We start from the raw sequence: 26,887 nt of genomic DNA on the forward strand, positions 1-26,887 counted from the left end.
CGGACTGTCCGTCCCCAGCAATGGCGTCAGCTGCCTGTGCACAGGTGCTGACACTATTTTTAAAGGGCTGTTAGCCCTATCGGCTAATTTAAATATTTTAAAGGTAAAGTGAATTAAAATAAATAAATACATTTATTTTGCCTCTATCCCACCATTTGCCATTTCCCCTCCCACAACACTTAACTTTACTGTCTGATCTCCACCCACCCACCCCCACAAACTGCATGAACTTTCAACTACAACCATTCCCACCATCCCCTACACCCATGACATTAATTGACCCCGTTTTCCCCCTCCTCCCTCCGCACTGATAAACCTACCTCCACCCCCCCCCCCCCCCCACTCGTGTGGCGTCTCGTTTCCCCAGATGGGGATCCGAAGTCACGGGAGTGCCGCCACCAGGCTGAAGATCGCAGCAGGACATCAGGCAGCGATGTGAGCTTCATTAATTCATTCAATTTATTTAAATATTAAAATTGGGGTCCTGTTGCCAAGTGGCTGAGGTGGTGGGGGGGGGTCGCCATGAGGCTTCGCCGCTGCTGATAATATTGGGTCGGGCCCTCCCGGCGTCTGGGTGCGTGGTAGCCGTCTCCCAGGGGCATCTTCAGGCACCCCCTTTCCCCCGCCCCCCAACCCCAGTCACAGAACCCACTACCTGCAGGAGAACAAAATCCAGCCCATAAAGATTCTGAAGGGGCTTGACAGGATAAACACTGAGCGGTTGTTTTCTCAGGCAGGGGAATTTGGAACATGAGGAATTTACAACCTCCTTACAAGGGGTCAATCATTTAGAACTGAGATGGGATATTTCTTCAATCAGAGGGTTGTGAATCTTCGGAACTGTCGACCCCAGAGGGTTGTGGATGCTACACCACTGAGTATATTTAAGACTGAGATGATAGATTTTTTGGGCTGAATTTTACCGAAGGCTTTGAGACACAATATCAGGATGAAAAGCAGGCCCCAAATCCACACTTGCCGGCAGTGGGACCAGCTTGGCAATTTTACCGCAGGTGGTCTCCTAATTGGCTGCCGATGGGCCGTTCAAATAAGGAGGGTGGGCAGGCTGCTGACACAGCCAGCCTAATCAGAGGACTGGCAGCTCTGAAGCTTCAGCAGTGCTACCGGCAGAGGTAGGAGACCTCAGAGGTGCCTCAAAATGGAGGCGCCCTTGGACAGGTATGTAAAAATTAAAATTTAGGAGGCCAAGGGCAGTAGGACCTGCAGGATGAAGGGCAAACCCATCAGGTCTAATCGTTGGGGCCGCGGGGGCTGACCTTCCTGCCCACAGCCTCGTCTTTGGGCTATGGAGTCTATGGCTTCCCGGACTGCTGCCTCTGTGAAGCTGGTGGCTGCCCCGCCTTCAGCAAAATGCCGTTGGCCCCTTTCAATGGCCCATTATTAGGGCTTTAATTATGCAAATCGGCTGCCCTCTTCGCTACCCGAAGCTGGGAAACCTCCCTGCCAGTGGGACAGCAACAGAGAACCGTCCCCACACAACTCCCTGCTATTTTACTAGTCCCCCCCCACCCCAACTCCCTGCCTCCGTTCCCACCACCTGGGGCCTGGTAAAATTCAGCCCTTGATCTCTCAGGGAATCAAGGGATATGTGCAGCGGGCAGGAAAGTGGAGTTGAAGCTGAAGATCAGCCATGACTAATATTGTATTGACTGACTGAGCAGGCTCAAGGGGACAAATGGTCTATTCCTGCTCCTGTTTTTTATGTTACACCGGCAGCACTGAAGCAGAACATTTTTATTGTTCTTGCAGAATGTTGAATCCTCCCTTTTCTACCGAAAGATTATAACCTAGGATTATGCTTGATATCAGAGTACAAAATCAGCTGGGGAAAATCAGGGGTTCCTGTTTAGTGAGTGGCAGCATTCTGATCTTATCTGGGTTCCTAAATAGATAGATTACTTGAGAACAGTCTTTCCAAATCTAAATTTCTTCTTCAATTTCTGGTCAGCAGTTGAAAGATCACGAGAGGGGGGATGTTTCTCTCATTTATTTCACATTCTGTATGTGCAGATGGATGTACAATAGTGTTGTCGAATAGAAATTTCCAGGTCTTGTTCCAAGCATGCACGGTCTGCTTCCTTATCTGAGGAGCTGTGAATAGACCCAAACAATATGCAATCATCAGCAAGCCTCCCCACTTCTGGCCTTATGATTGAAGGAAGGTCATTGATGAAGCAGCTGAAGATGGTTGAACCGAGGAGACTGCCCTGAGAAACTCCTGCAGCAATGTCCTGGGGCTCAGATAATTGGCCTCCAAACCACAACCATCTTCTTTTGCACTAGATGTGACTCCAGCCAATGGAGAAATTTCCCCCGATTCCCTTTGACTTCAATTACATTCGAAATCCTTGATGCCACACTCGGCCATATACTGCCTTGATGTCAAGAGCAGTAACTCTAACCTAAGGTATTCAACTCTTTTGTCCATGTTTGAACCAAAGCTGTAATGAGATCTGGAGCCGAGTGGTCTTTGTAGAACCCAACTGAGGAGAGCATCAGTGAGCAGATTATTGGCGAGTGCCACTTGATAGCACTGTCGATGACACCTTTCATTACTCTGCCCATGATTTGAGAGTAGACTGATCAAGTTGTAACTGGCCAGTTAATTTGTTTTTAGTGGTATTGGTATAGAGAGGAATGTTGGCTAAAACCCAGAGACAATTCCACATTCATTTTCCAAAAGTGTCACGAGATCATTTACTTCAATGTTGTCCAATTCGTTAGCTACTTGTGGCTAATTGCATTTCCAATTTGTAAAAAGTAATAGATACCGATCTTAATACTAATATTCACATGGCATATGTATGTGCTGCTTCACAAACCACTGACCACCTCCAGGCGCGTATCCATTGTCTCTCGAGATAAGGAGGCCCAAAAGGTGTATGTGTCTTTCAACTTTTTTTTGCATTTGTTGATAAAATAGTGAGATGAAGAACAAAGTTTTCAAGTGTCAAGAAGTTCAACACAAACCAGGACAAAGTAACCTGCTTGATTGGCACCCCATCCACCAGTGGCACACAGTGGTTGCAATGTGTACCAGATGTCTACAAGATGTCTATAAGATGTACTGCAGTTACTTGCCAAAGCTTCTTCAACAGTACCTCTCAAACCCATGACCTCTTCCACGCAGAAGTACAAAGGCAGCAGGCACATGGAAACACCACAACCTGAAAGTTCCCCACCAAGTCACACACCATCCTGACTTGGAAATATGTCACCATTCCTTCATCATCACTGGGTCAAAATCCTGGAACTCCCTTGGTAGCTGCACTGTGGGGGTTCCTTCACCATGTGAACTGCAGCAGTTCAAGAAGGTGGCTCACCACCAACTTCTCAAGGGCAATTAAAGACAGGCAATAAATTCTGGATTGGCCATCAATGCTCATTTCACATGAATGAATAAAAAAATTCATTTGCTGCATGAGGGATGTTGATGCGTGCAGATTAACTGCTGCATTTGCCTACATAGCAAAAGTGACTACACTTCAAAATTAATTTATTGATTATGAATGCTTTAAAAAGTCCTGAGCACATATCTGAATGAAAATGACTTTCTATCTGCACCTTTACAGTCTATGTATCTGCACTTCTAGATTTCTCTATTCCTCCTATTTTAAGACGTGTACTTCCCTTCACCATTCCTTTTCCCAAAATATATTATTTAATGTTTCTCAGCATTGACTGACATCTGCCACCAACCAGCACATTCCATTCACTTTTCCTCAGATTGCTATGCTATAACAAATTTGGTTTCATGGACAAACTTTCATAACTGGTGATTCATCCAATTTACTATTTGTGGGCTCTTGTGTGCAACTGGTGAGCATATGTGACTACATAACAATAGTGGCTGCACTTAAAAAGAAATTCACTGGATTTGAAGACATCCTGAGGATGGGATGAGATGGTTTATAAATGTAAAGTTCCTAACCAGGTAAAGGGAAATGAATGTACGGCTGAGGCTGAACTGTATTTTTAGCATATATAAAAACAAGAAATGCTGGAACCATTCAGCAGGTCTGGCAGCATCTGTGGAAAGAGAAGCAGAGTTAACGTTTCGGGTCAGTGACCCTTCTTCGTGCCATTTCAACACTCCCCCCTGCTCTCATGCTCACATCTCTGTCCTGGGATTGCTGCAGTGTTCCAGTGAACATCAACGCAAGCTCGAGGAACAGCATCTCATCTACCGATTAGGCACACTACAGCCTGCCGGACTGAACATTGAGTTCAATAATTTCAGAGCAAGACAGGCCCCCATTTTACTTTCATTTTTAGTTGTTTTTTCTTTTATCTTTTTTTCTTTTTTACATTTTTTACAACCTTTTTTTGCATTTATTTCATTTCATCTTAGTTTGTCCAGTTTGCTTACCCACTGTTCTTTTTCATGTTTGCACTTGCTGCTGTTCAATATTCAGTCCGTTAACACCTTTTCTGTACCAATGCTTTGTGTTTCAACACACCATTAATATATTTTTTGCCTTTGCTTCATGACCTTTTGGTCAGCTATGTGGCCTTGTCCAATCTACATCTGCTCCTTTGTTATCTCTTGCCCCAGCCCACCTCACTTGCTTATAACCTGTGACATTTTTAATATTTGTCGGTTCCGAAGAAGGATCACTGACCCGAAACGTTAACTCTGCTTCTCTTTCCACAGATGCTGCCAGACCTGCTGAGTGGTTCCAGCATTTCTTGTTTTTATTTCAGATTTCCAGCATCCACAGTATTTTGCTTTTATTTTTGTATTTTTAGCATACTTGACAATGCAAGCACACTGTTCAAGAAAACCAAACAGAACACTCCAGAATAAATTTAACTAAGGTGTAGTATGAAAGGGCAACCTGAAGATTTAGACCCTACTGCAACCTTTGGGATACCTCAAGCCATATCTGTAGCATCTTCTAATTTCTCTTTAACCTACACTTCTGCACCTCTTCAAGTTTTCCCTTTCCTTTCTTTAGTTATGCTGACCTCATCTATTGTTTCACCTCTTTCAAGCTTTTCTCCCTTCCCATTTTCTTATACTTTCTACTCCCAACTTCTGATTGAAAGAAGATGTCAGCATGTGCTGATTACACATCCCTACGGATCAACCTAGCTCCCTTGAATCATTTAACTTCAGTCTTCTGGGGGTAACTCTATGGCCTGGATTTTATGTTGCCGCCACCATAATTGGCGGCGGCCGGAAAAGATGTCAGCCCGCATGCACGATATTAAACACGGCGGCACATTTACATGGCCAGGGAAGACCATCCCCCCACCCCTCAATGACGTGGGAGGGGGCGGGTGGTCCGTCCTCAGCAACAGCGTCCAACCCCATTGCGCAGGCGCAATGCCATTTTTAAAGGGCTTCCAACCCTTCAGTGTAATTCAAATTTTCAAAGAAACCCGATTGTAAAAAGGTGAATAAAGTTATCGCGACCCTCTCCCACCCTCCCCAATGACCTTAAAATTTATTACTTGCCCTCACCCCGCCCAAAAAAAGTACCTGTGATCCTAACCTCCCCCCCACCACCAAAGTTAATAAACTATGAACTTTACCCCTTCCCACCACTCCCTTGACCAATCAAAAATATTTCACCCCACTCCGCCCCCCCACCCTGAAAACTTACCTCCTCCCCCCTCCCTACCAGTATCCCGCATTGGATCTCCGTATGGAGATCTGAAGGCGCGGGAGTCCCAGCAACCGACCACAATACCGGAGCGGACAGGATGGCCGACGGGAGCAGGTAAGTCGTTAATTCATTACTTTGCATGAATTAACATATTTAAATTCTGCTCCCATCGTCAACCAGCAAGGAGGGCGCCACAACACCTTGCCACCACCGGCAATATGGGACTGGGCCTTCCCAGCATTGAAGCCCATGGCGAGTCTGTCCTGGAGGCATTTTCCGGGACCCCCCGCCACGACCCCCAATGTCAGGAGGTCGGTAAAATTCAGCCTTGTATCTACTTTAACTCACCAGATTCATCTGTCTTAATTACCATCTAGAACGTTTCAACTTTTTAACAAAAGCTAAATCAATTCCATCGACTCTTCCTAGCTGCTGCAATCACCAATTTTTGTGACTTTATTGTTCACCATGACCAGTGGGCTCTGCTTCTCTTTGATTGATTAGGCCAGGACTAATACTGAGTTCATTGCTATCCTAAATGACCATGAACAACTCATCAATCAGTCTACCCTTTTCCCTGATCATTGCAGTAATTCAGCTAACCTGGCTATTGTTTTTGCAGTTAATCCCAACTTTCACATTCTGCTGGGCTAAAGTTTCAACTGAATAAGTTTAAAAATAAAAACATTGACTAATTCTAAAAAAAATACAAACCTATCACAGCTTCATGCAAAATTGTTTTTTATGTAAGGAATGGGTTCCATTTCCTGAACATTCTTGCAGAGCAACATTCTGCATTACAAATCTGCAACGAGTCACCCATAGCTCAATACCCAGTGGGGAACAGAGATCTAGTGCGATTCAGTAATGTAACTGACTATTTATCTAAGGCTTATAAAGTCATTTTGTAGAAAAAATTTATTCAAATTGAAATAAAAGACAGTGTTCAGACAGAAAAATCAAGCTCTCTAGCTTTTTTTGTTTCCAACTAAAATATTGTTAAATATATCTTATGAGTAGGGGGTTGTGGTAAGGTAGTGCCTTGTGAGTTATGATGTGGAGGGTCAGGTACTGAGAATTTAGTGACAGTTTTCTATTCACCGTGCCTGCTCAGTTCCTATTCAACAACATGGAGGCTTCAGTGATTGAGCTTATTCTGAGCCAGAATGCAAAGTCCACAGCTCACATATACACACATGATAAGGATCATCTATTTTTTTTAAAAACTGCTGCAGAACTTGACTGAATGCTGATTTTGTTTTAAACTTCAACTACACAAGTAGATTTATTAAAAATTAATTAACAGTAGATCACTCCAGAGTAGTTTCTGCAGTTCTGTCAACTAGTGCAATGAAGCAATTCTGCTTTAAAGCACTGGCGTCAGCATCATTAGATAATTGTGAGGAGTGAAATTTATTTGTGCAATGACATAAAAGGTGAGACACCATGCATTCTTAAACCAAACTACTGAGATAGGTCGATAAAGTTTCACTGTAGGGATTAACCAACTGTCAACAGTAATCAATAAACATCAGATTCAGCATGAAATAAAACTTGAGTCTTTTGTTCAGAGCCTCTATTTGTGAAGAGATTCAAAAGGTTTATTTACCCCCTCCAAAAGGACATTTGTGCCATTATGGCTGTCCCATCACCTTCCCTCATTCCAGAAATTACACCAGTGCACGAAGAATGTGAACTGTTCCCTCTTGCACCAGCCCAACACTATATGATCACCTTCATAATCTTCCTCTCATTAACCTGGACAGTTTGTTGCACAGGAAGCATCCTGAGACTACAACCCTTGATGTCTTGCTTTTCAATCAAATGCCTAAACACCTGTTACAAGATCTTGAATATAATTCTATGTCATTCGGCTCCAACATAAACCACAACCTTTATCTTCTCTCCCTCTCTTCTTGGAAACTTTTGCATTTGTTTGATGCTATCCCTCATCCTGGCACCAGGAAGGCAACACACGATTCAGAACTCCAGGTCACAACTGCAAGAGAGTTGTCTATTTCTTTGACAATAGAACCTCCCACTACCTCTACTCTCTTATGGTCCATGTACCTCTCACAGCCCTCAGTAGTTCCCTTCTCCATGCTATCATCTTAACTGTCCACCTCACAGTTGTTAAATGTTATATATCTATTGGAAAATGCAATAACTCGGGTTGTCTATACCAATGAGTTCCATCTCTCTGATTTCTCTGAGAATGGTCACTCAATTCTCCTAAAAAAAGACTTACATTTATGTATCACCTGTCACAACCACCAGATGTCCCAAAGCACTTTAGAGCCAATGAAGTAGTTTTGAAGTGTAGGAAATGCAGCAGCTAATTTGCGCATAGCAAACTCCCTCAAACAGAAATGTAATATTCACCAGATGATCTGTTTTTGTGATATTGATTGAGATGTAAGTATTGGCCAGGACATCGGGGATAACGCCTCTGCTCTTCTTTGAAATAGTCCACCTGAGAGGGTAGACAGGGCCTTGGTTTAACATCTCATCTGAAGGTTGGCACCTCTGTACTGCACTGGAGTGTCAGCCTAGATTGCTGTGCTCAAGTCTGTGAGTGGGACTTGAACCCACAACCTTCTGACTCAAACTGAGCCATGGCTGACATACTATCCTTATTTCTTAAAATGTCTAACAGCACCTCTTAGTTTACCACGTCTTGGAGACCCTGCAGAGTGTAGCTGATTGCTCCCCAAGAATAGATCTTCTGCTCCAGAGACTCAATTTTCCCTTGACTTAGTGCAACTATGCTCTACTGGGTATCCATGTGCCTAGCCTACTGAAAAATGTGAATACATTAGTATGAATTCCTGCTAGCAAGAATTACCCCAACTTAGTCAGTTTACATATATATTACACTTAGTATCACACCAAGTGATATCATCTAAGTCAGCACAGATGTGGGATGGAACCAGGGTTCTTCATGATCTGTGTATCTCAGTACTACACAAGGTGCCATATTTAGCAATTAAGATTATTTGATATAATCCGCTTCTATGATGATTATTGGAAAGTCTCCTGAACGGGGCTTGGTGTTGAATAGGGAGATTCTCAGCACTCAGTAACCTATTAAATATGATTGGTTCAATCATTACTTACCAGTCCCGTATTAAGAGGCTAGTCTCTCTTACTCTCAGACGTTATCTTAGCCTCTTTCATGTTAGTTGCTCTCCCTCTCTGCATACCAAGCTGAAATGACGGTATCTGCAACTCCGACATCAACCACATCTCCATCCCAAACTGTGGCCATCAACAATGCTGCGGACATCAGCGTGATTCTTGTGTACTTTGTTTTGGTCATTGGTGTCGGACTGTGGGTAAGTGTTCACTCCCTCATGCTGTTTGGGTTCTGCTCTTCTTGAATGTTTTCCCTTCAACAACCCCTTGTACATAGTCAACCATATTTTATTGAAATGTTTGTTCCCCAATTCTGTTCCCTGCTGTCCTGATTACGCTGCCCTTTACTGGGTATAGTCCTGCTGCCCATACTGGGTAGAGATTCACTGCCTCATACTGAGCATAGTTCTACAGCTGATACTGGGTCTGGGTCCACTGCCCATAGTGGATATAGTTCCACTGCCCATACTGGGCACTGTTCCGCTACTACATTCTGGGTACAGTTATACTGCCCCATACTAGATACAGTTGCACTGCCCCAGATTGGGGTACTGATCCACTGCCCCATACTGGGGTATTGATCCACTGCCCCATACTGGGGTACTGATCCACTGTCCCAGAGTGGGGTATAGTCACGCTGTCCCATACTGGTCTCCTCATCCACTGCCCCAGACTGGGATACTGATCCACTGCTCCATACTGGGATACTGATCCACTGCCCCAGACTAGGGTACTGATCCACTGCCCCAGACTGGGGTACTGATCCACTGCCCCAGACTGGGGTACTGATCCACCGCACAAGACTGGGGTACTATCTACTTCCCCAGACTGGGGTACTGATCCACTGCTCCATACCAGGGTACTGATCCACTGTTCCAGAGTGGGATAAAGTTGCACTGCCCCATACCGGGTACAGTTCCGCTGCCCCATTCTGGATACAGTTAAATCGCTCCATTTTGGGTACAGTTCCACAGTCCCATGCTGGATATAGTTGCACTGCCCCATACTGGGGTACAAATCCACTGCCCCATAGTAGGTAGAGTCGCACTGCCCCATACTGGGGTGCAATGAAGTGAGCTTGAAGCACAGTAAACAAGAAACTCTTCTGATATTGCCTCAAACCCCTCTCTACTATATTTTCCTCTCCTCTTTTATGTCCCTATTTGCATGTGTATATCGCATGTGCATGCTCGCGTGGGCGCGTCGTATATCCATAGGCGTCAATCGTATAGTCGCAAGCTCCGCTGCACCATACTAGGTATAGTTACACTGTCCCATACCAAATACAGTCACACTGCCTGTTATGACCAGGTGAGAGATGTGTCTAGGGGTCTTTTGCCATCTTTACCTGGCCTTATTGTAACAGAGTTTAATTTTAAACACACTGTGTTTTGAGCTCCCCCTTTGTGAATCCTTGTTCACAGCTTTCCAATTATAAGACAAAGAAATGAGCATAAACAGGCTTTCTTCAGTTTAAAGAAGAAAAATGAAATTTATTAAACCTTAAACTTAAATTCTAATACGGTTAATGCCTGTGGATATACGACGCACCCACGTTAGCATGCACACGCGATAAACACATGCAAATGGGGACAGAAAAGAGGACAGGAAAATATATTAGAGAGCGGTTTGAGGCAATATCAGCAGAGTTTCTTGTTTACAGTTCTTCGAGCTCACTTGATTGTAGGTAGTCTTGCTGTTCATCGGGGCCCAGTGTTCTTCTTAAACCTTGTTCACATAGGAGACTTTTCTCTCTTTGAGGTTCATGTGTTTTCACAAGATTCAGTTCCGTGGGAAAGAGATGGAGGACTGGAGAGGAGGTTCTGTTTCAAACGCGAGCACACGGCTTTTCTGAGTTCAAATTTTCTGTTGGAAGTTCAAATTCAAAACCGCCAACAGTCAGTCAGTCATGTGACCAAAACTGGTCTGACCACTTCTTCTGTGTATTGGGGAAGCAACGACTGGGTCCCCATTGTTCCAACACTGTCGGTTACTATGTAAATGTTTTTCCAGTCAGGGGCTTGCAACTTTAAGTTTTATTGTTCATGTGGTGAAATCATGTGTGCCTCAGTCTTGGTAGGTGGGGGCTTTGCCTGACACTGCCCCATACTAAATACAGTCACACTGCCCCATATTGGGATACAGTTCTGCTGCTCTATACTGGGGTACAGTTTCACGACTCCATACTGAGTAATAGTTCTGTTGTCCCACACTGGAATACAGTTCCATTTCCACATACTGGGATACAGTTCTGCTGCCTTATTCTGGATACAGACTCATTGACCCATACTGGATAAAGTCCCACTGCCCCATATTAGTGCAATATAGTAGTTCAGAGATTATCAATCCCTTATTTGTGCTGAGTTAGTTGATCTCACTCAGTATACAATTTAAACATACAGAGCAGGAAGACATCGGTTTGCATCCCAGTGCTGAGTAAGCTGATCTCAGCTGGGGCTGTGGCTGTGGTGCTACAATAGGCTTCAATACTTCTCAGTTAGCAATGGGAAAAATCAGCCAGAAATTCTGCTCCTGATGAGCATTTAGGAAGTGTTTGTGTAGGAACATCATGTAAGGACAGGTTGGGGGCAACTGTGATTCTTCCCGCAGTTGAGTATCCCACCAACTCTCTCTGTCTAGTCTGTCCCTTAAAGAATGGCTGCTTGGGTGAGGTACCATAGACCAGCCAGCAACTGTGAATCTACCACAGCAACAGTCGGCACTTCCTCAAAGAGGAGGAAAAATTGGAGGAGGTGATTTGGGAAAGTTTCTGCCAACACTTCAGGCTGCAGTCATACCGTCAATTTAGCAAAGTTATGTAAATTGATTTCCATTTCACATCGACACTAAACTTGCAGTACAAATCCTGAAACAGGGCCCTACTCGACTCCTGAACAAAGCAGATGGTACTTCCAAGAATGTAGTACTCTCTTCGTAGTGCTTGGGAGCTTCAACCTATATTAAAAACCTGAATGGATCTGATTATTTACCATTTACAGCGCGACAGGGTAAAAGGTCCCCTGCAATAATTAGAAGGGAACCAGATTTGACAAAATATTCTCCTAATGTTTGTGTGGATTTATTACTGTAATATTAGTGTTTACTTCAAGGTCACAATGGTTCAGCTGACAAGGAAGAAAACCAATTGGCTCAGGAGTTTCTCCAAATGTGTATGCAGTACAAGGGTTAACAATCAAGTTTCATACTGAATGGGGAGGAGCATGGTTAATTTAAGAGTTAGGACATTGTCTTTACAACCTACATTTCAGAATATTCCATCTGACCCTGTAAAAGTTTACAGAGCGAAAAAGTCACAAGCCCCACACATAATTATAAGGGAAAATTACTGAGGAATTTTAATTGCATAGTCATTTAGCACAATTGTCAGTATAAGCTAAAAATTAAAGAGGAGCATTACATCAAAGACCTTGTTTGTTAGTTTACTGACTGGAACAGATTATCATTTTGGAAGGAACCCAGTGTGTCCATGTGATCTGCACAGGGTTATTAAGACGGAAGTAAATGGAAATGTTTTTCTTATACCTGGTTCCCTCTACGAGAATGTCTTAAATTGCCAGGAGGCTGGCAACAGCACTGGAGAAGGAAGACAATATGTAAGCCCATGAGGCTGGATCCATCCCACATTTTACAGGTCCCCGGGCTTTAATTATTCTGAGGTAGGACTTCCACCCACTTGAGGGAGGAAGTCCTGCCTCATTGAACCGCTGGCCAAACAGCAGGCTGGCAGCTCTTAGTCCCAGCAACGCTGCCGGCAGCGGTGGCCGCTGCTGCGACTGCAGCCCAGCCGAGGACATGGAGCCAGGAGTGCAGGTAAGTTTGGGTTGCCTCGCCGGGGGGTGATAGTTCGGGCCCCGGCGAGGCAAACGTAGTTGTTTTGGGGGAAGGGAGGGGTGTCTTGGGTCCTGGGGGTGGTTGGGAAAGGGGGGCGGCCCTCAATCAGGCACCCTGTGTGGGCAAAGGCCCTTAAGTGGCCGTTAATTGGCAACTTAAGGGCCTTGATTGGCCTTGGGCGGGCGGCCCGTTTTTCGACCCCCCCCTGCCCTACATAAAGTGGGGCGGAGGTGGGAGCCGGTCGGGAAGGCCACCTGGAGCCTCCCGCTACATTTTACGCCATCCCCCAACCCACCACCACCCACCCCCCACCACCATCCAGCTCGCTGGGGTGGCATAAAATTCTGGCCCATAAGTATATAAAAGGATTTCCAAAGCTACAGCTGTATTAAATTAACACGAGTATGAATCTTGAACTAAAAGAATTATATCTCAATCAGATGGGTGATGGTCTAAATGGCCCAAATTTAGGTGGTGGGCCTCAAACTGGCTTCAATTAGGTGAAAGGTCTCAATTGGATGAGATGATTGTGATATTGTAGTGACCTGGAATTGGCTTTCCTCCATTTATGCTGGCATTAAATCAAGTGCAGATTGCCCACCTATAAAGTGGGCACTGTGTCCTCTTGCTACATTTCAGATGCCCTGACATGTAAAGAGATGGGCTGAAAGTTGTGCTTTAACCTTTTTTGAGAGATTGGGCATGAAATCCCTGACACCATTCTGCCAGGAATCCAAGCAGCCAGACTGTCCTGACCCTGACCACCACCACCTCTCCCCCACCCCCACCCTCCCCCCACCTCGTCCCATTGATTACAATAGAGACTAAAATTGGGAAGGGCATAAAATGAGCAGCAGACCCTAATCTCACCCATCCCAGCTGGGCGGGCTAGGTTAAAATCGAGGTTCAAGTTTTTCTTCTTACTTGTATTTCTTCATACCAAGCACCATTCTAGTAAATCTGTATTGTACCCTCTCGAAGGCCTTAATAGTCTTCCTCTAGTGTGGAGTCCTATAATGCACACAATACTCTAACTGAGATCTTATTAGAGTTTTATATAGGATCATTATTACCTCTTGGCTTTTATGTTCTATAACTCTTGTGAAAAGACCTAAAATGTTACAGCATTATCAACCTGAGATGCTGCCTTTAACATCCTGTGAAGCTGTACCCCTAAATTCCACAGCACTTCCAGAGTGTAATTACAGCTCTTTTTTTTAATCACAATGCTTCATCTCAGATTACTGGCATTAAGTTGCACCTTGTACTTTTAAGACCTTTCTGCCCTATCCACCCAACTCATCAATATCCCCTTACAGCTTCCTTTTGTCTTCTGAAGAATTAACGATACCTCCTATTTTGATATCACCTGCAAATTTCAACACAGCTCTTTCTGGACATATATCCAAATCATTGATATACTCAGTGAACAGGAGTGGCTCCAGAACAACCCACTTCCAGCCACTCTGATAAACTGTCATTAACTACTCCCCTCTGTTATCTCCCTTCTCTCCATTTTTAATCCAGTTTACTATCCTTCCCCTAGTTCCATACCATTATCTCTGATGTGGCATCTTGTTAATAGCTTTCCTAAATTCCACATACACTGCATTTTCCCCATCTGGCATATCTGTTACCTCATCAAAGAATTTTATGAGATTTATAAAGCACAATCATCCCTTTTGAAATGTATGCTGGATGCTTCTATTCCATCTTTATCTCAATGGCAATTTCATCTTAATTAAAGATGCTAATGATTTTCCCAGCCACAGATGCCAAGCTAACTGGCCTGTGATCATTCAGATTTACTGTTTCCCTTTTTAAAAATGGGTATTACATTGGTTACTCTCTAGTCCTCAAGCACACATCCACACTCAAAACAGCTCTGTAACATAATTTCAAGAGCCTCACGAATTTCCCCCTCCTCTGCCTCAGCATCTTAGGTTGTATCTTCGTTGGGCCTTTGCAATTCGTCTACTTTTAGCCTAACTAACGTATCTAGAACCTTCCATTTATTCATAATAATATCACATATCTCACTTTCAATCACTTAAGGAATCAACTCCTCCCCAATATCCTTCTCTTCAGTGAAGAATTGTGTTTAAGGAAATAGTAAAGTTTGCTGCTGAACTGGTGGGCAGATTTTCCACAGTTATTGGAGGCCATATTCTCCTTTAACAGAGTGGTTCTCAAACATTTTCGTCCACAGAGCGCTTAGGCAGGGCAAAAGTTCCCGCAGATCACCTACTGATCCTACCCCACCCACTTTCACTTGCCACTGCAAAAAAACTCAACAGAATTAATGGGAATAATGGCCCTACTTTTAATGAGACAGCAATGTGGTGATGTCTGGTTCCAGGCTGAAGAGCTTCCATCTCTTGTCCAGCTCCATGTTCAGCTGGTTCCTCTTTGTTTTTGGCCCCACAAGTTTCAAAAATCTGATTTCACAGTTGTATGTTGTAAAAGTAACATAAATCTTGCTTATAAAAACTACATTGTTGTTAATCGCGCTTATGATGACTCATGCCGTAGATACAGGAGCCGGTCTGGTTGAGCAGTGGGGATGAGGGTTCTGGCCTGTTCTCGGCCGTGGCGTTGCATGTCAGTGGCTTACATTTTAGACCAGCCCGCAGACCGTCCTCTCCGCGGACCACCTAGAGGACCCTCGTGGACCACCAGTGGTCTGCGGACCATGCTCTGAGAAGCACTGCTTTAACACAGTGCTGACCGGTTGAAATTGCTGACCAGCCACAAGTATGGTTATGGCGACACAGTTTTAGCCACATTCAGTAATTTCAGTAGAAAACACCTTACATACTAAAGCCTGGCTCAGGTATAAAATTAAACCCTGACCCGGGCCCGAGTCCTTCAATTTTCTTTCATGCCCGACCCGATCCGAAAATATCAAACTTGTTACTAGTACAGAAAGAAAAAAAAATCATGTCAAAACATAGATTAAAAAGAAAACAATACAAAATAAAACCTGAAAACAGTCAACCCGAACCTGACCTGAGCCCGAACGCTGGATATAGGATATGAACCCGACCCGACCCGAACCCATCATTTTTTTTTAAACATGTAGTCGGGTTTTGTCGGGTTTGGGTCGGGTAGCCAGGCTTTATTACATACACAGACAATTCAAGTAAATATACTTCACATGTGTATATTTACTTAACAAACATCTACCACCTTTCAATAACCAAGGAAGTAAAGCATGCACAATAATTTAAAAACACTCACATACATGACCTTCATCTATTTTATCAATAAACACACAAAAAGTACACATGTATATATCATATGAATGTGGATATCAAGATCATATGCCCAACAGTGTCTTACTCATTTTTTAAATTTACAGATCAGAAATGTTATTCCAGATTACCAATAGGGAAAATGTGGATAGTGGCTAACATATACAACACTGCTTTAGCAGAATTGGGGTCCCATCTGGGATATGCTTCTGTGTGTGTTATTTAGAGGAAGAAAAGGATGACCAAGAAGCACTCCTGATGCCTGGGAGATGAGGTATTATCATCTGACGAAGTCACCTACTCACCTCTTCCAAAGAATCTATCAACCAAAGGACTTTACCGATCCTAGCAGAGGAGCACTGCCTTCACAGGCTTGGGCTTAGGCATGGCAAGAGGATTGACTGTGGTCGGGTTTTGTTTTGGATTGTTTTCTTTTTAATCTATGTTTTGACGTGATTCTTTTTCTTTCTGTACTAGTAACAAGTTTGATATTTTTGGGTCGGGTCGGGCATGAAAGAAAATTGAAGGACTCGGGCCCGGGTCGGGTTTTAATTTTATACCTGAGCCAGGCTTTAGTACGTAAGGTGTTTTCTACTGAAATTACTGAATGTGGCTAAAACTGTGTCGCCATAACCATACTTGTGGCTGGTCAGCAATTTCAACTGGTCAGCACTGTGCTAAAGCAGTGCTTCTTAAAGTATGGTCTGCAGACCACTGGTGGTCCACGAGGGTCCTCTAGGTGTTCCGCGGAGAGGACGGTCTGCGGGCTGGTCTAAAATGCAAGTCTCTGACATGCAACGCCATGGCTGAGAACAGGCCAGAACCCTCATCCCCACTACTCAACCAGACCAGCTCTTGTGTGTGCAGCGTGAGTCATCATAAGCGCGGGTAACAACAATGTAGTTTTTGCAAGTCACATTCACAAAATCTTGATTGACACATCATTCTCATGAATACTCCAAGAATCGTTCCAATTTTCACTCCTTCCACATCTTCCTACCATCTTCCCTGTCATCTGAAATAAATTAGCATTCCAACATTACCAAGACCTCCAAAAGACCCAGCAAAGTTATTCAGAGCACAGTTGTTAACCTGCCTCACAAATTAAAAGTTGGCCAAACATTGAATCTACTGTTATAGTATATTCACAAAAAGACCAAGTGTATTTCTAATCAATTGGCATGCATTGTGTTCAGTTACCGAAATTGGGTTTTCTTCTCAGTTCAGGCCTCAAGACAAGAGTTGACTGGCTGCTCAATGTCAACGAGACGATTAAAGTGCCTCTCAAATTCTATGAGCATGGCTACCAGTTACCCTAGTTTAAGCTGCAGCACTTCTATTAGTGTGGGACAACCATTCCTTGACTGTTTTCTGACTCCTGTGAAGTTTTCAGTGGAAGCAAATGAGGGGAAATCAGACTGGTGTGGATGGGCTGTCATCAGAAGAGATAGCAACATAATCCTGTGCAGGCCAGACCTGCCCCTTCTCCTGGACTCCATGTCACTATGCCTGCTGATCTGTGCAGAAGAAGCCCCATTACAACAATGGCATTGTGGAAGCCCACACCAATCTCTCACCTCATGTGGCTAAACTCATCAGTTATTCTGCCCACAGAAGAGATGAGATTGTAACCCAAGGCCTGTATGGCAGCAGTCCAAGCATTCACGAGAGGTACAGAAACTGGTATAATGGCCTCTGCCATCAGGGGCTGGGTTGAAGGTGGCCTTGACGCTGTCACTCGTTTCAAGGGATCTGCATGGTATTAGTGACCTGCGTGGATATCTGGCTATGCAGTACTCCACACGAGCTGCCATGTGTCAGATGTTATCTGTTACATCTTACATTAACCCTAACAATATCCCATGCCACAAAATCATTCCTCTTTTAAAAGCTGGACCGTGGGGGATCTGAATCACTGGTTAAAACGCTGTGAATAGAAGTGACCACACCCTCAAGCAGGTGCTTCCTCTTCCTCCTTGATCACCTCCATCTGCTCCTGCTCACCTGGCTCTGTATATCACCCAGTTTGCTGTCCTCAAACTGACTATTTAAATTCCCGGGAAGGATGGATCTGTATTGGTGTTGAACAATGTGAGATAGAATGGCAAGGTTCCAGATGAGGCGCCGGGTGACTGCACTTATCAAGGCCTCTAGCCAGCTTCTTCAAATATACCTGAAGAAATATAAAGAGGACAAATGTTTAGAATCCTCCCACTAAACAAGTGATCAGGCAACAGGCTTTATTCTATACATCAGCTTGTGTGTCAATGCTTGCGTGTGATGGAAGGATCAGTATGCGACAATGTTTACCCATCTCTTCTTCCTATCCTTGAATTACATGTTCTCCAAATGGGGTCAAAATGAGTCCCTCCTCCCCCCCCACCACCACTTCAGTTGCAAACATCTGCCTCCTGTTAAATGCTGCCTGTTCCTTCCAAACAAGAAATAGGCAGGATTACCTGCCAATGGCTACATGGAATGTAATCTGATCTGACCTATATATTTTATTTTTTTTAGTCCATGTGTAGGACCAATCGTTCAACCGTTGGTGGGTACTTCTTAGCCGGGAGGAACATGCGATGGTATACAGTAAGTGACATTTATTTTACTGATTTAATATATTTGGCAACATCTTCTTAAATTTTACCAAACTAAATTACCATAAATCTGAAATCTTAAGGAAACTAAACTCAATTTTGTGTGCATCCACAACTGGATCATTGTTATACAATAGACTTCAATTGGCTGGTAAGCCACAGATTGAATATGTGAAAATACAAATGATTATGATTGATTAATAAGTCTGTAAGCAGTAAGAATTAAACTTAATGGCTATAAGACTGTAAACAGCAGTAAGTAACTTTTAAGGCTATTTGGGCAATAAAGAAATTCCTCAATTAAGATGTTTGTCCTCAAGTCGGCTTGTTATTTAATAGTCCTCAACCAGGTTTCAGGTGTTAGTCCTCAACCAGGCCTCAGTTATGAAATAACCCCCAACTAGGCCTCCGTTAGGTGGAAGTTGATTGCATCCAGGTTCCTGAACTGAAAGTTCACTGTGCTACATTGATGCCCAGTTCTCTGGAAACCTCTTATGGCTAAAAAAAATTATTTTATGATATCCAAATCTCCAGTCTTGTGTCAGAAGAAAGTTTTATTAAAAAAAAAACACAAGGTCTCTTTCTCAATTCCCCTTTCAGGTTGGAGCCTCACTCTTTGCTAGTAACATCGGAAGTGGACACTTTATTGGTTTGGCGGGCACAGGGGCAGGAAATGGCTTGGCTGTTGGTGGCTTTGAGTGGAACGTAAGTATGGTGAAATAAGTATATTATCACTTCTTAGCCGATTAACATTTTATGAATCCTGATTGGTGTGTCTTTGGGATTCCAAATTTTTCCCAAGCTGGACCTGTTCTATATCCCCACTGCAGCTTGACACTCTATGATGTGTATTTTCCTAATGGGGTACACAATATTGCATTTATAATCCGAAGTAACCTTATTGCTTTTTTAACCACCTTATTAACCAGCCGTGCCACCTCACCTTTAAGAATTTGTGTATTTCGAAACCAACGTCTCTCTGCTCATCTACACTTTTCAAAATTGTGCCATTTATAGTATACTGTCTTTCCATATTAGTCCTCCCAAAGTGCATCACTTCACAGTTCTAGACATTGAGCTCTAACTGCCATGCTTCTGTGCCCATTTTTCCATCCACACTATGTCTTCCTGAAGCTTATAAATATCATCATCACTATTGCTACTTCATCAAGTTTCATATCATCTGCAAACTTTATCATGCAGCTTCCTGCACACAAGTCAAGATCAATTATAAAAATTGAAAAGGGTAATCAACCCAAAACTGACCCTTGGATAACATGACTACACTTCTTCACTGTCCCCACCCTCCCAGGAATGTGACATATTACTTCCCTCAGAACATCAACAAACAAACAGATTAATGTCTCCAAAGTTAGTCTTTGGAGACTCTAAAATTAGTCTAATGATGGCCATGAAACCATTGTCAATTGTTGTAAAAACCCATCTGGTTCACTTATGTCCTTAAGGGAAGGAAATCTGCTGTCCTTACCTGGTCTGGCCGACATGTGACTCCAGACCCACAGCAATGTGGTTGACTCTTACATGCCCTCTGAAATGGCCTAGCAAGCCACACAGTTGTACCTAACTACTCTGAAGTCAATGAAACAGAATGAAGCCGGATGGACCATCCAGCATCGACCTAGGCACCGGAAACGGCAAAGCCAGCCCTGTTGACCCTGCAAAGTCCTGCTTACTAACATCTGGGACAGCAGTCCCACAGACTAGTCAAGCAACAGCCTGACATAGTCATACTCATGGAATCATACCTTACAGACAATGTCCCAGACACCACCGTCATCATCCCCAGGTATGTCCTGTCCCACCGGCAGGACAGACACAGCAGAGGTAGCGGGACAGTGGTATACAGTAGGAAGGGAGTTGCCGTGGGAGTCCTCAACATCGACTCCGGACCCCTTGAAGTCTCATGGCATCAGGTCAAACATGGGCAAGGAAACCTCCTGCTGATTACCACTTACCACCCTCCCTCAGCTGATGAGTCAGTACTCCTCCATGTTGAACACTACCTGGAGGAAGCACTGAGGGTGGCAAGGACACAGAATGTACTCTGGGTGGGGGACTTCAATGTCCATCAACAAGAGTGGCTCAGTAGCACCACTACTGACTGAGCTGGCCGAGTCCGAAAGGACATATCTACTAGACTGGGTCTGCGGCAGGTGGTGAGGGAACCAACAAAAGGGAAAAACATACTTGACCTTGTCCTCACCAATCTGCCTGCTGCAGATGCATCTGTCCATGACTGTATTGGTAGGAGTGACCACCGCACAGTCCTTGTGGGGACGAAGTACCACCTTCACATTGAGGATACCGGCATCGTGTTGTGTGGCACTATCACCGTGCTACATGGGATAGATTTCAATAGATCTAGAAATTCAAAACTGGGCATCCATGAGGGCCATCAGCAGCAGCAGAATTGTACTCAATCTGTAACCTCATGGCCCGGCATATCCCCCACTCTACCATTACCATCAAGCCAGGAGACCAACCCTAGTTCAATGAAGAGTGCATGAGGGCATGCCAGAAGCAGCACCAGGCATACCTAAAAATGAGGTGTCAACCTGATGAAGCTACAACACAAGACTACTTGCGTGCCAAACTGCATAAGCAGCATGCAATAGACAGAGCTAAGCGATCCCATAACCAATGGATCAGATCTAAGCTCTGCAGTCCTGCCACATCCAGCCATTGAATGGTGGTGGACAATTAAACAACTAAACTGGAGGAGGTGGCTCCACAAATATCCCCATCCTCAATGATGGGGGAGCCCAGCATATCAGTGTGAAAGATAAGGCTGAAGCATTTGCAACAATCTTCAGCCAGAAGTGCCAAGTTGATGATCCGTCTCGGCAACCTCCTGAGTTCCCCAGCATCACAGATGCCAGACCTCAGCCAATTCAATTCACCCCGCGTGATATCAAGAAATGACTGAAGGCACTGGATACTGCAAAGGCTATGGGCCCAGACAATATTCCGGCAATAGTACTGAAGACCTGTGCTCCAGAACTTGCTGCGCCCCTAGCCAAGCTGTTCCAGTACAGCTACAACACTGGCATCTACCCTGCAATGTGGAAAATTGCTCAGGTATGTCCTGTACACAAAAATCAGAACAAGTCCAACCTGGTCAATTACCGCCCCATCAGTCTACTCTCAATCATCAGTAAAGTGATGGAAGGTGTCATCAAAAGTGCCATCAAGTGGCACTTGCTTAGCAATAACCTGCTCAGTGATGCTCAGTTTGGATTCCGCCAGGGCCACTCAGCTCCTGACCTCATCACAGCCTTGGTTCAAACATGGACAAAAGAGCTGAACTCAAAAGGTGAGGTGAGAGTGACTGCCCTTGACATCAAGGCAGCATTTGATCAAGTATGGCATCAAGGAGCCCTAGCAAAACTGGAGTCAATGGGAATCAGGGGGAAAACTCTCTGCTGGTTGGAGTCATACCTAACGCAAAGGAAGATGGTTGTGATTGTTGGAGGTCAATCATCTGAGCTCCAGGACATCACTGCAGGAGTTCCTCAGGGTAGTGTCCTAGGCCCAACCATCTTCAGCTGCTTCATCAATGACCTTCCTTCACTCATAAGGTCAGAAGTGGGGATGTTCGCTGATGATTGCATAATGTTCAGCACCATTCACGACCCCTCAGATACTGAAGCAGTCCGTGTAGAAATACAGCAAGACCTGGACAATATCCAGGCTTGGGCTGAAAAATGGCAAGTAACATTCGCGCCACACAAGTGCCAGGCAATGACCATCTCCAACAAGAGAGAATCTAATCATCTCCCCTTGACATTCAATGGCATTACCATCATTGAATCCCCCACTATCAACATCCTAGGGGTTATCATTGACTAGAAACTGAACTGGAGTAGCCATATAAATACCATGGCTACAAGAGCAGGTCAGAGGCTAGGAATCCTGCGGTACGTAACTCATCTCCTGACTCCCCAAAGCCTGTCCACAATCTACAAGGCACAAGTCAGGAGTGTGATGGAATACTCTCCACTTGCCTGGATGGGTGCGGCTCCAACAACACTCAAGAAGCTCAACACCATCCAGGACAAAGAAGCCCACTTGATTGGCACGCCATCTACAAACATTCACTCCCTCCACCACCGACACACAGTGGCAACAGTGTGTACCATCTACAAGCTGCACTGCAGCAACGCACCAAGGCTCCTTTGACGGCACCTTCCAAATCCGTGACCTCTACCAACTAGAAGGACAGGGGCAGCAAATGCATGGGAACACCACCACCTGCAAGTTCCCCTCCAAGTCACACACCATCCTGACTTGGAACTATATCGCCGTTCCTTCACCGTCGCTGGGTCAAAATCCTGGAACTCCCTTCCTAACAGCACTGTGGGTGTACCTATCCCACATGGACTGCAGCAGTTCAAGAAGGCAGCTCACCATGACCTTCTCAAGGGCAATTAGGGATGGGCAACAAATGCTGGCCTGGCCAGCGGCGCCCACATCGCATGAATGAATTTTTTTTAAACTCCAGGAATCTGACATATTACTGCTTCTGGACCTTAGTGACTAGGTGTATTACAGTCCCCCGATCCACAGCAATCAGGCACACTACTATCCTTGGATCCCTAGGGATCAGGTGTATTACCTGTCCCTGGTCTCCCAGAGATCTCATGTATTACTAATGCATTGCTGTCCTGGACCCTCAGAGATCAGATACATACATCCCATCTGCAAGGGTATCAACTGGATGAGATATATTTGATAAAATTTGATTAAAGTTTGTCATCTGGTAGCTGATACCTCTCACTGCCAGTTTCCAGCCTCCCTTTCTGTATCAGTCTCTCTCTATTTTATTGGTGGTCCTATGGTCAATGCTTCTCTCAACTTTATCTTTTGTCCTCATAAGATCCAAACCATTCATACCTCCCTGCATCTTCACATTGTTGAAGTCAAGACTTATTGATTTGTCTCCTACACTAACTCATTCGTCCCCTGGAACTATCAATGTACAGGCTTTTAAAAAGCCAAGAATGGTATCACCTGACTATGAGTTCCTGACTTGCCTCATCATCTGTCAAGCCCATTTCAACCTTCATTCTGTCTTGTACGCTATGCCGCTCACCTGGGTATCACAGTAACTAATGAAGAAACAATCCTCCCTATATAATTTTGTGATTTGCCTTCCACAGGCCCTGTTTGTTGTGTTACTCCTGGGTTGGCTTTTTGTTCCAGTCTACCTGACAGCTGGGGTGAGTTTGAGATTCCATTTCCATTGAACTGTTTTAGCACTTGTATTTAACAACTCCCAAATGATGCGTGGACTTATCCAACCCACCCTGTGGCACTCAGTGCCCTGGAGCTGGATTCAACCTTGGATGCCACTTGTGAAAAGACAGTGGGGGTAATGTTGATTTTGGGTGATAGTGTAAAATAGGCGATATTGATTCATCTACTCATTATACATCTCTCCTGATTTTTATTTCCATTGACTTCTATTTATATCACCCATTGTACACTATTACCCAAAGTCAAAATGACTCCCAGTGTATCAAACATAATGTAACATCCAGTTCCAATTAATGTCTCTAGGAAGCTTTTTCCTGATAATTCTCTGTAACCAAATATTGGCCGGACCCTTTTCAGAGATAAGTGGACTCAATGTCTATCTTAACCAGGAGGAAATTTGTAGATGAAAATAATTGCTATTATTTGACTTCTTGTGTCCTTTCCCAGGTCTTCACTATGCCCCAGTACCTAATGAAGAGGTTTGGAGGAAACCGAATCAGACTCTACCTCTCCCTCATCTCTCTCTTCCTGTACATATTTACCAAGATCTCGGTGCGTATATTCCCATGCTCATCAATTCATTCAACTTCTTCTGACTATCTCTTTGAAGGGTCACTGATGGGGACACCCGCTCCTTAAAGATGTTCTTATGGAGAAATTTCTTCTTTAAGGATCCCTGATGGTCAAACTCCATCTCTAAAGGGTCCTTGGTGGCTAAGCTCCCTTTTAAATGGCTCTGATACTATTTTAAAAGATCCTGATAGTCATTCTCTCTTTTTAAGGCTCCCTGATGATTGAACTCCCTCTTCAGTTAGATTTCACTTTATTAATATTTATTCATTGACTGCCAATTCTTTTATCTGATTACCTGGCAGGTGGACATGTTCTCTGGAGCAATCTTCATCCAGCAAGCACTGGGATGGAACATCTATGTTGCAGTAATTGCACTGCTGATTATTACCTGTATCTACACTGTTACAGGTAGGCACAGAAGATCAGGCAGGTGAACATCCAGTTTACATGGAGCATTTTGCAGGCTGACACTTGGGAAATTGAGATGACAATTGGAAAAACTGGCCATACAGAGCAGGAAGCCAGTTTTGATGTCTAGTTTGTGTTCAGTCAGCTGATGTACCCGCTGCAGTACTGAATCCCATAAGCAGGAAGAAGCCAGCTTCCATCCCTGGTCTGTGCTCACTTAGCTGATCTCACCTACTGTAGCACTGAATTTCACAAGCAGGAAGGTCTTGAGTACTATTCCTGGTCCATGCTTAGTTAGCTGGTCACAGCTGGGGTGGCGGAGGTGTGTTAAAATTGGCTTCGGTGCCTGTTATATCCAGTGACTCTCGCTGGAATGTTGCGTTTGTGTGGACATCATCAGGTGTGTGGACGGAATCAGACTTGGCTTGATTGCAACACCCCGTTCCCCAACACCACCCCCCCCCCCCCCCCACCCCCACCCCACCCCATGAGCACATCAAGTGGCACATCAAGTGGCACACACTGTCTGGACTTATTCAGTGTCTATCTTGCAAGTTAACTGTGACCCTTACAAGCTTCTGTTGTGGATAGCGAAAGGGACAATCCCCCATCAAGTAACAGTCCCAGCATCTGCTCTTTCCCCCACTCCTGGGTCAGTTGCCATTAATGAGACAGCTCTTGTATTTGAAAATCCCCACTGACTCAAAATATAATTTTTTTTTATTTGAATCTGCAGAGTAAACTGGATTTACTCTTTACTCACTTGGCTGGTAGACATAGTCAGAGTTTAGAAAGCCACTGACTAATGAAAGTAATTGAAGAACTGGTTTACTAGAAGCAAACAGGTATACAAAGTGGGTTACGTCTGGCCATTACTGTGAACATTTTTGAAGCTGAGTTAAGGCTTACTTTCTAACTGAGGCCTTGTAGCTGGCTACTTGAGGCCCACCAAATAATAGAGGCCCACTAGCTAATTTGAGGGCCAGTTTAGTCTTATACCGACAAAATCAGGCCCAATTTCCTCAATTCAAGATAGCATTAATGCAAGTTACTATGATTTAGGAACAGTTTTCATGCCCCTTGCACCACCCCCACCACCCAACCCCCCCCCCCCCCTTCCCCTGTGTTACTGTGAGCTTTTGGCAGTATGGAAGTTACCTGTGGTAGAAAAAGCTAGATATAGGAGGCACATTTCCATTTATTGCTCTTTGAATATCCCTGTGCACAAGTGGACAACACTCTGTTGGGTTTTTTCCAAAACAACAATCTGTTCCAGTCAATAAATTAACATGTTAAGCAATGTCTTTGATACAATGTTCCTCTTTTAATTTTTAGCTTATACTGGCAAAAGTGCTAAGTGACTCGGCAATAAAAATTCCTCAATCATGTTGTGTTGTAATTATTCTGGAGGCCTTTGACTCTTCCACTCTGTAAATTTTTACAGGGTCAGACAGAATATTCTAGAATGCAAATTGACAATTCCCTTACTCTTATATTAGCCATGCCCCTCCCCATCCTAGTAATAAAAGTACATTTTTAACCCTTATACTGCAGGAATATTTGATGAAGCTCCTGGGCCAAACCATTTTATCCCTTTTCAGATGAGCCATTGTGACCTTGAAATGAACCCCAATACTACAGCTATAATTCCATGTAATTTCAAGAGAGCTATTCTCAAATCAGACTCTCCCATCCATACTTTTTCAGCCTGTACTCCTGTAGGTGCTGATTCTTGGTACTCAAAATAAGAGGTCAACTACACAAGATAAGAACTTACAGTGTTGGGGGTGATATATTAGCATGGATAGAGGATTGGCTAACTAACAGGAAACATAGAGTTGGGATAAATGGGTTATTTTCAGGTTGGCAAACTCTAACTAGTGGAGTGCCACAGGGATCAGTGCAGGAGCCTCAACTATTTACAATCTATATTAATGACTTGGTTAACAGACCAAGTGTATTGTAGCCAAATTATAGAATGATATAAAGTTAGGTAGGAAAGCAAGTTGTGAGGAGGACAACAAAAAGTCTGCAAAGAGATATAGATAAGTCAAGTGAGTGGGCAAAAGTTTGGCAGATGGAGTATAATGTGGGAAAATGTGAGGTTGTCCACTTTGGCAGGAAGAATAGAAAAGCAGAATATTATTTACGTGGAGAG

The 26,887-nt window shown here is 44.1% G+C and overlaps 1 protein-coding gene across 2 annotated transcripts in view; it reads left to right on the top strand.

The window, feature by feature from the left end:
• The first annotated feature begins 8,771 nt into the window (after positions 1-8,771).
• The window catches only part of LOC137346644 (sodium/glucose cotransporter 2-like), a 57,872-nt gene continuing 39,756 nt past the window's right edge, over positions 8,772-26,887 (top strand). The window contains exons 1-6 of one of the 2 annotated variants that reach the window (XM_068010274.1): positions 8,772-8,968; positions 18,392-18,463; positions 19,072-19,176; positions 23,652-23,711; positions 24,196-24,300; positions 24,624-24,729. In XM_068010274.1, coding sequence (XP_067866375.1) covers positions 8,846-8,968; positions 18,392-18,463; positions 19,072-19,176; positions 23,652-23,711; positions 24,196-24,300; positions 24,624-24,729 — 571 coding nt within the window. In that variant the 5' untranslated portion in view covers positions 8,772-8,845. The remainder of the gene's footprint in view (positions 8,969-18,391; positions 18,464-19,071; positions 19,177-23,651; positions 23,712-24,195; positions 24,301-24,623; positions 24,730-26,887) is intronic. The other variant, XM_068010273.1, reaches the window with a different exon arrangement.

Source organism: Heterodontus francisci, chromosome 30, assembly GCF_036365525.1.
Source record: "Heterodontus francisci isolate sHetFra1 chromosome 30, sHetFra1.hap1, whole genome shotgun sequence".
Classification (NCBI taxonomy): domain Eukaryota; kingdom Metazoa; phylum Chordata; class Chondrichthyes; order Heterodontiformes; family Heterodontidae; genus Heterodontus; species Heterodontus francisci.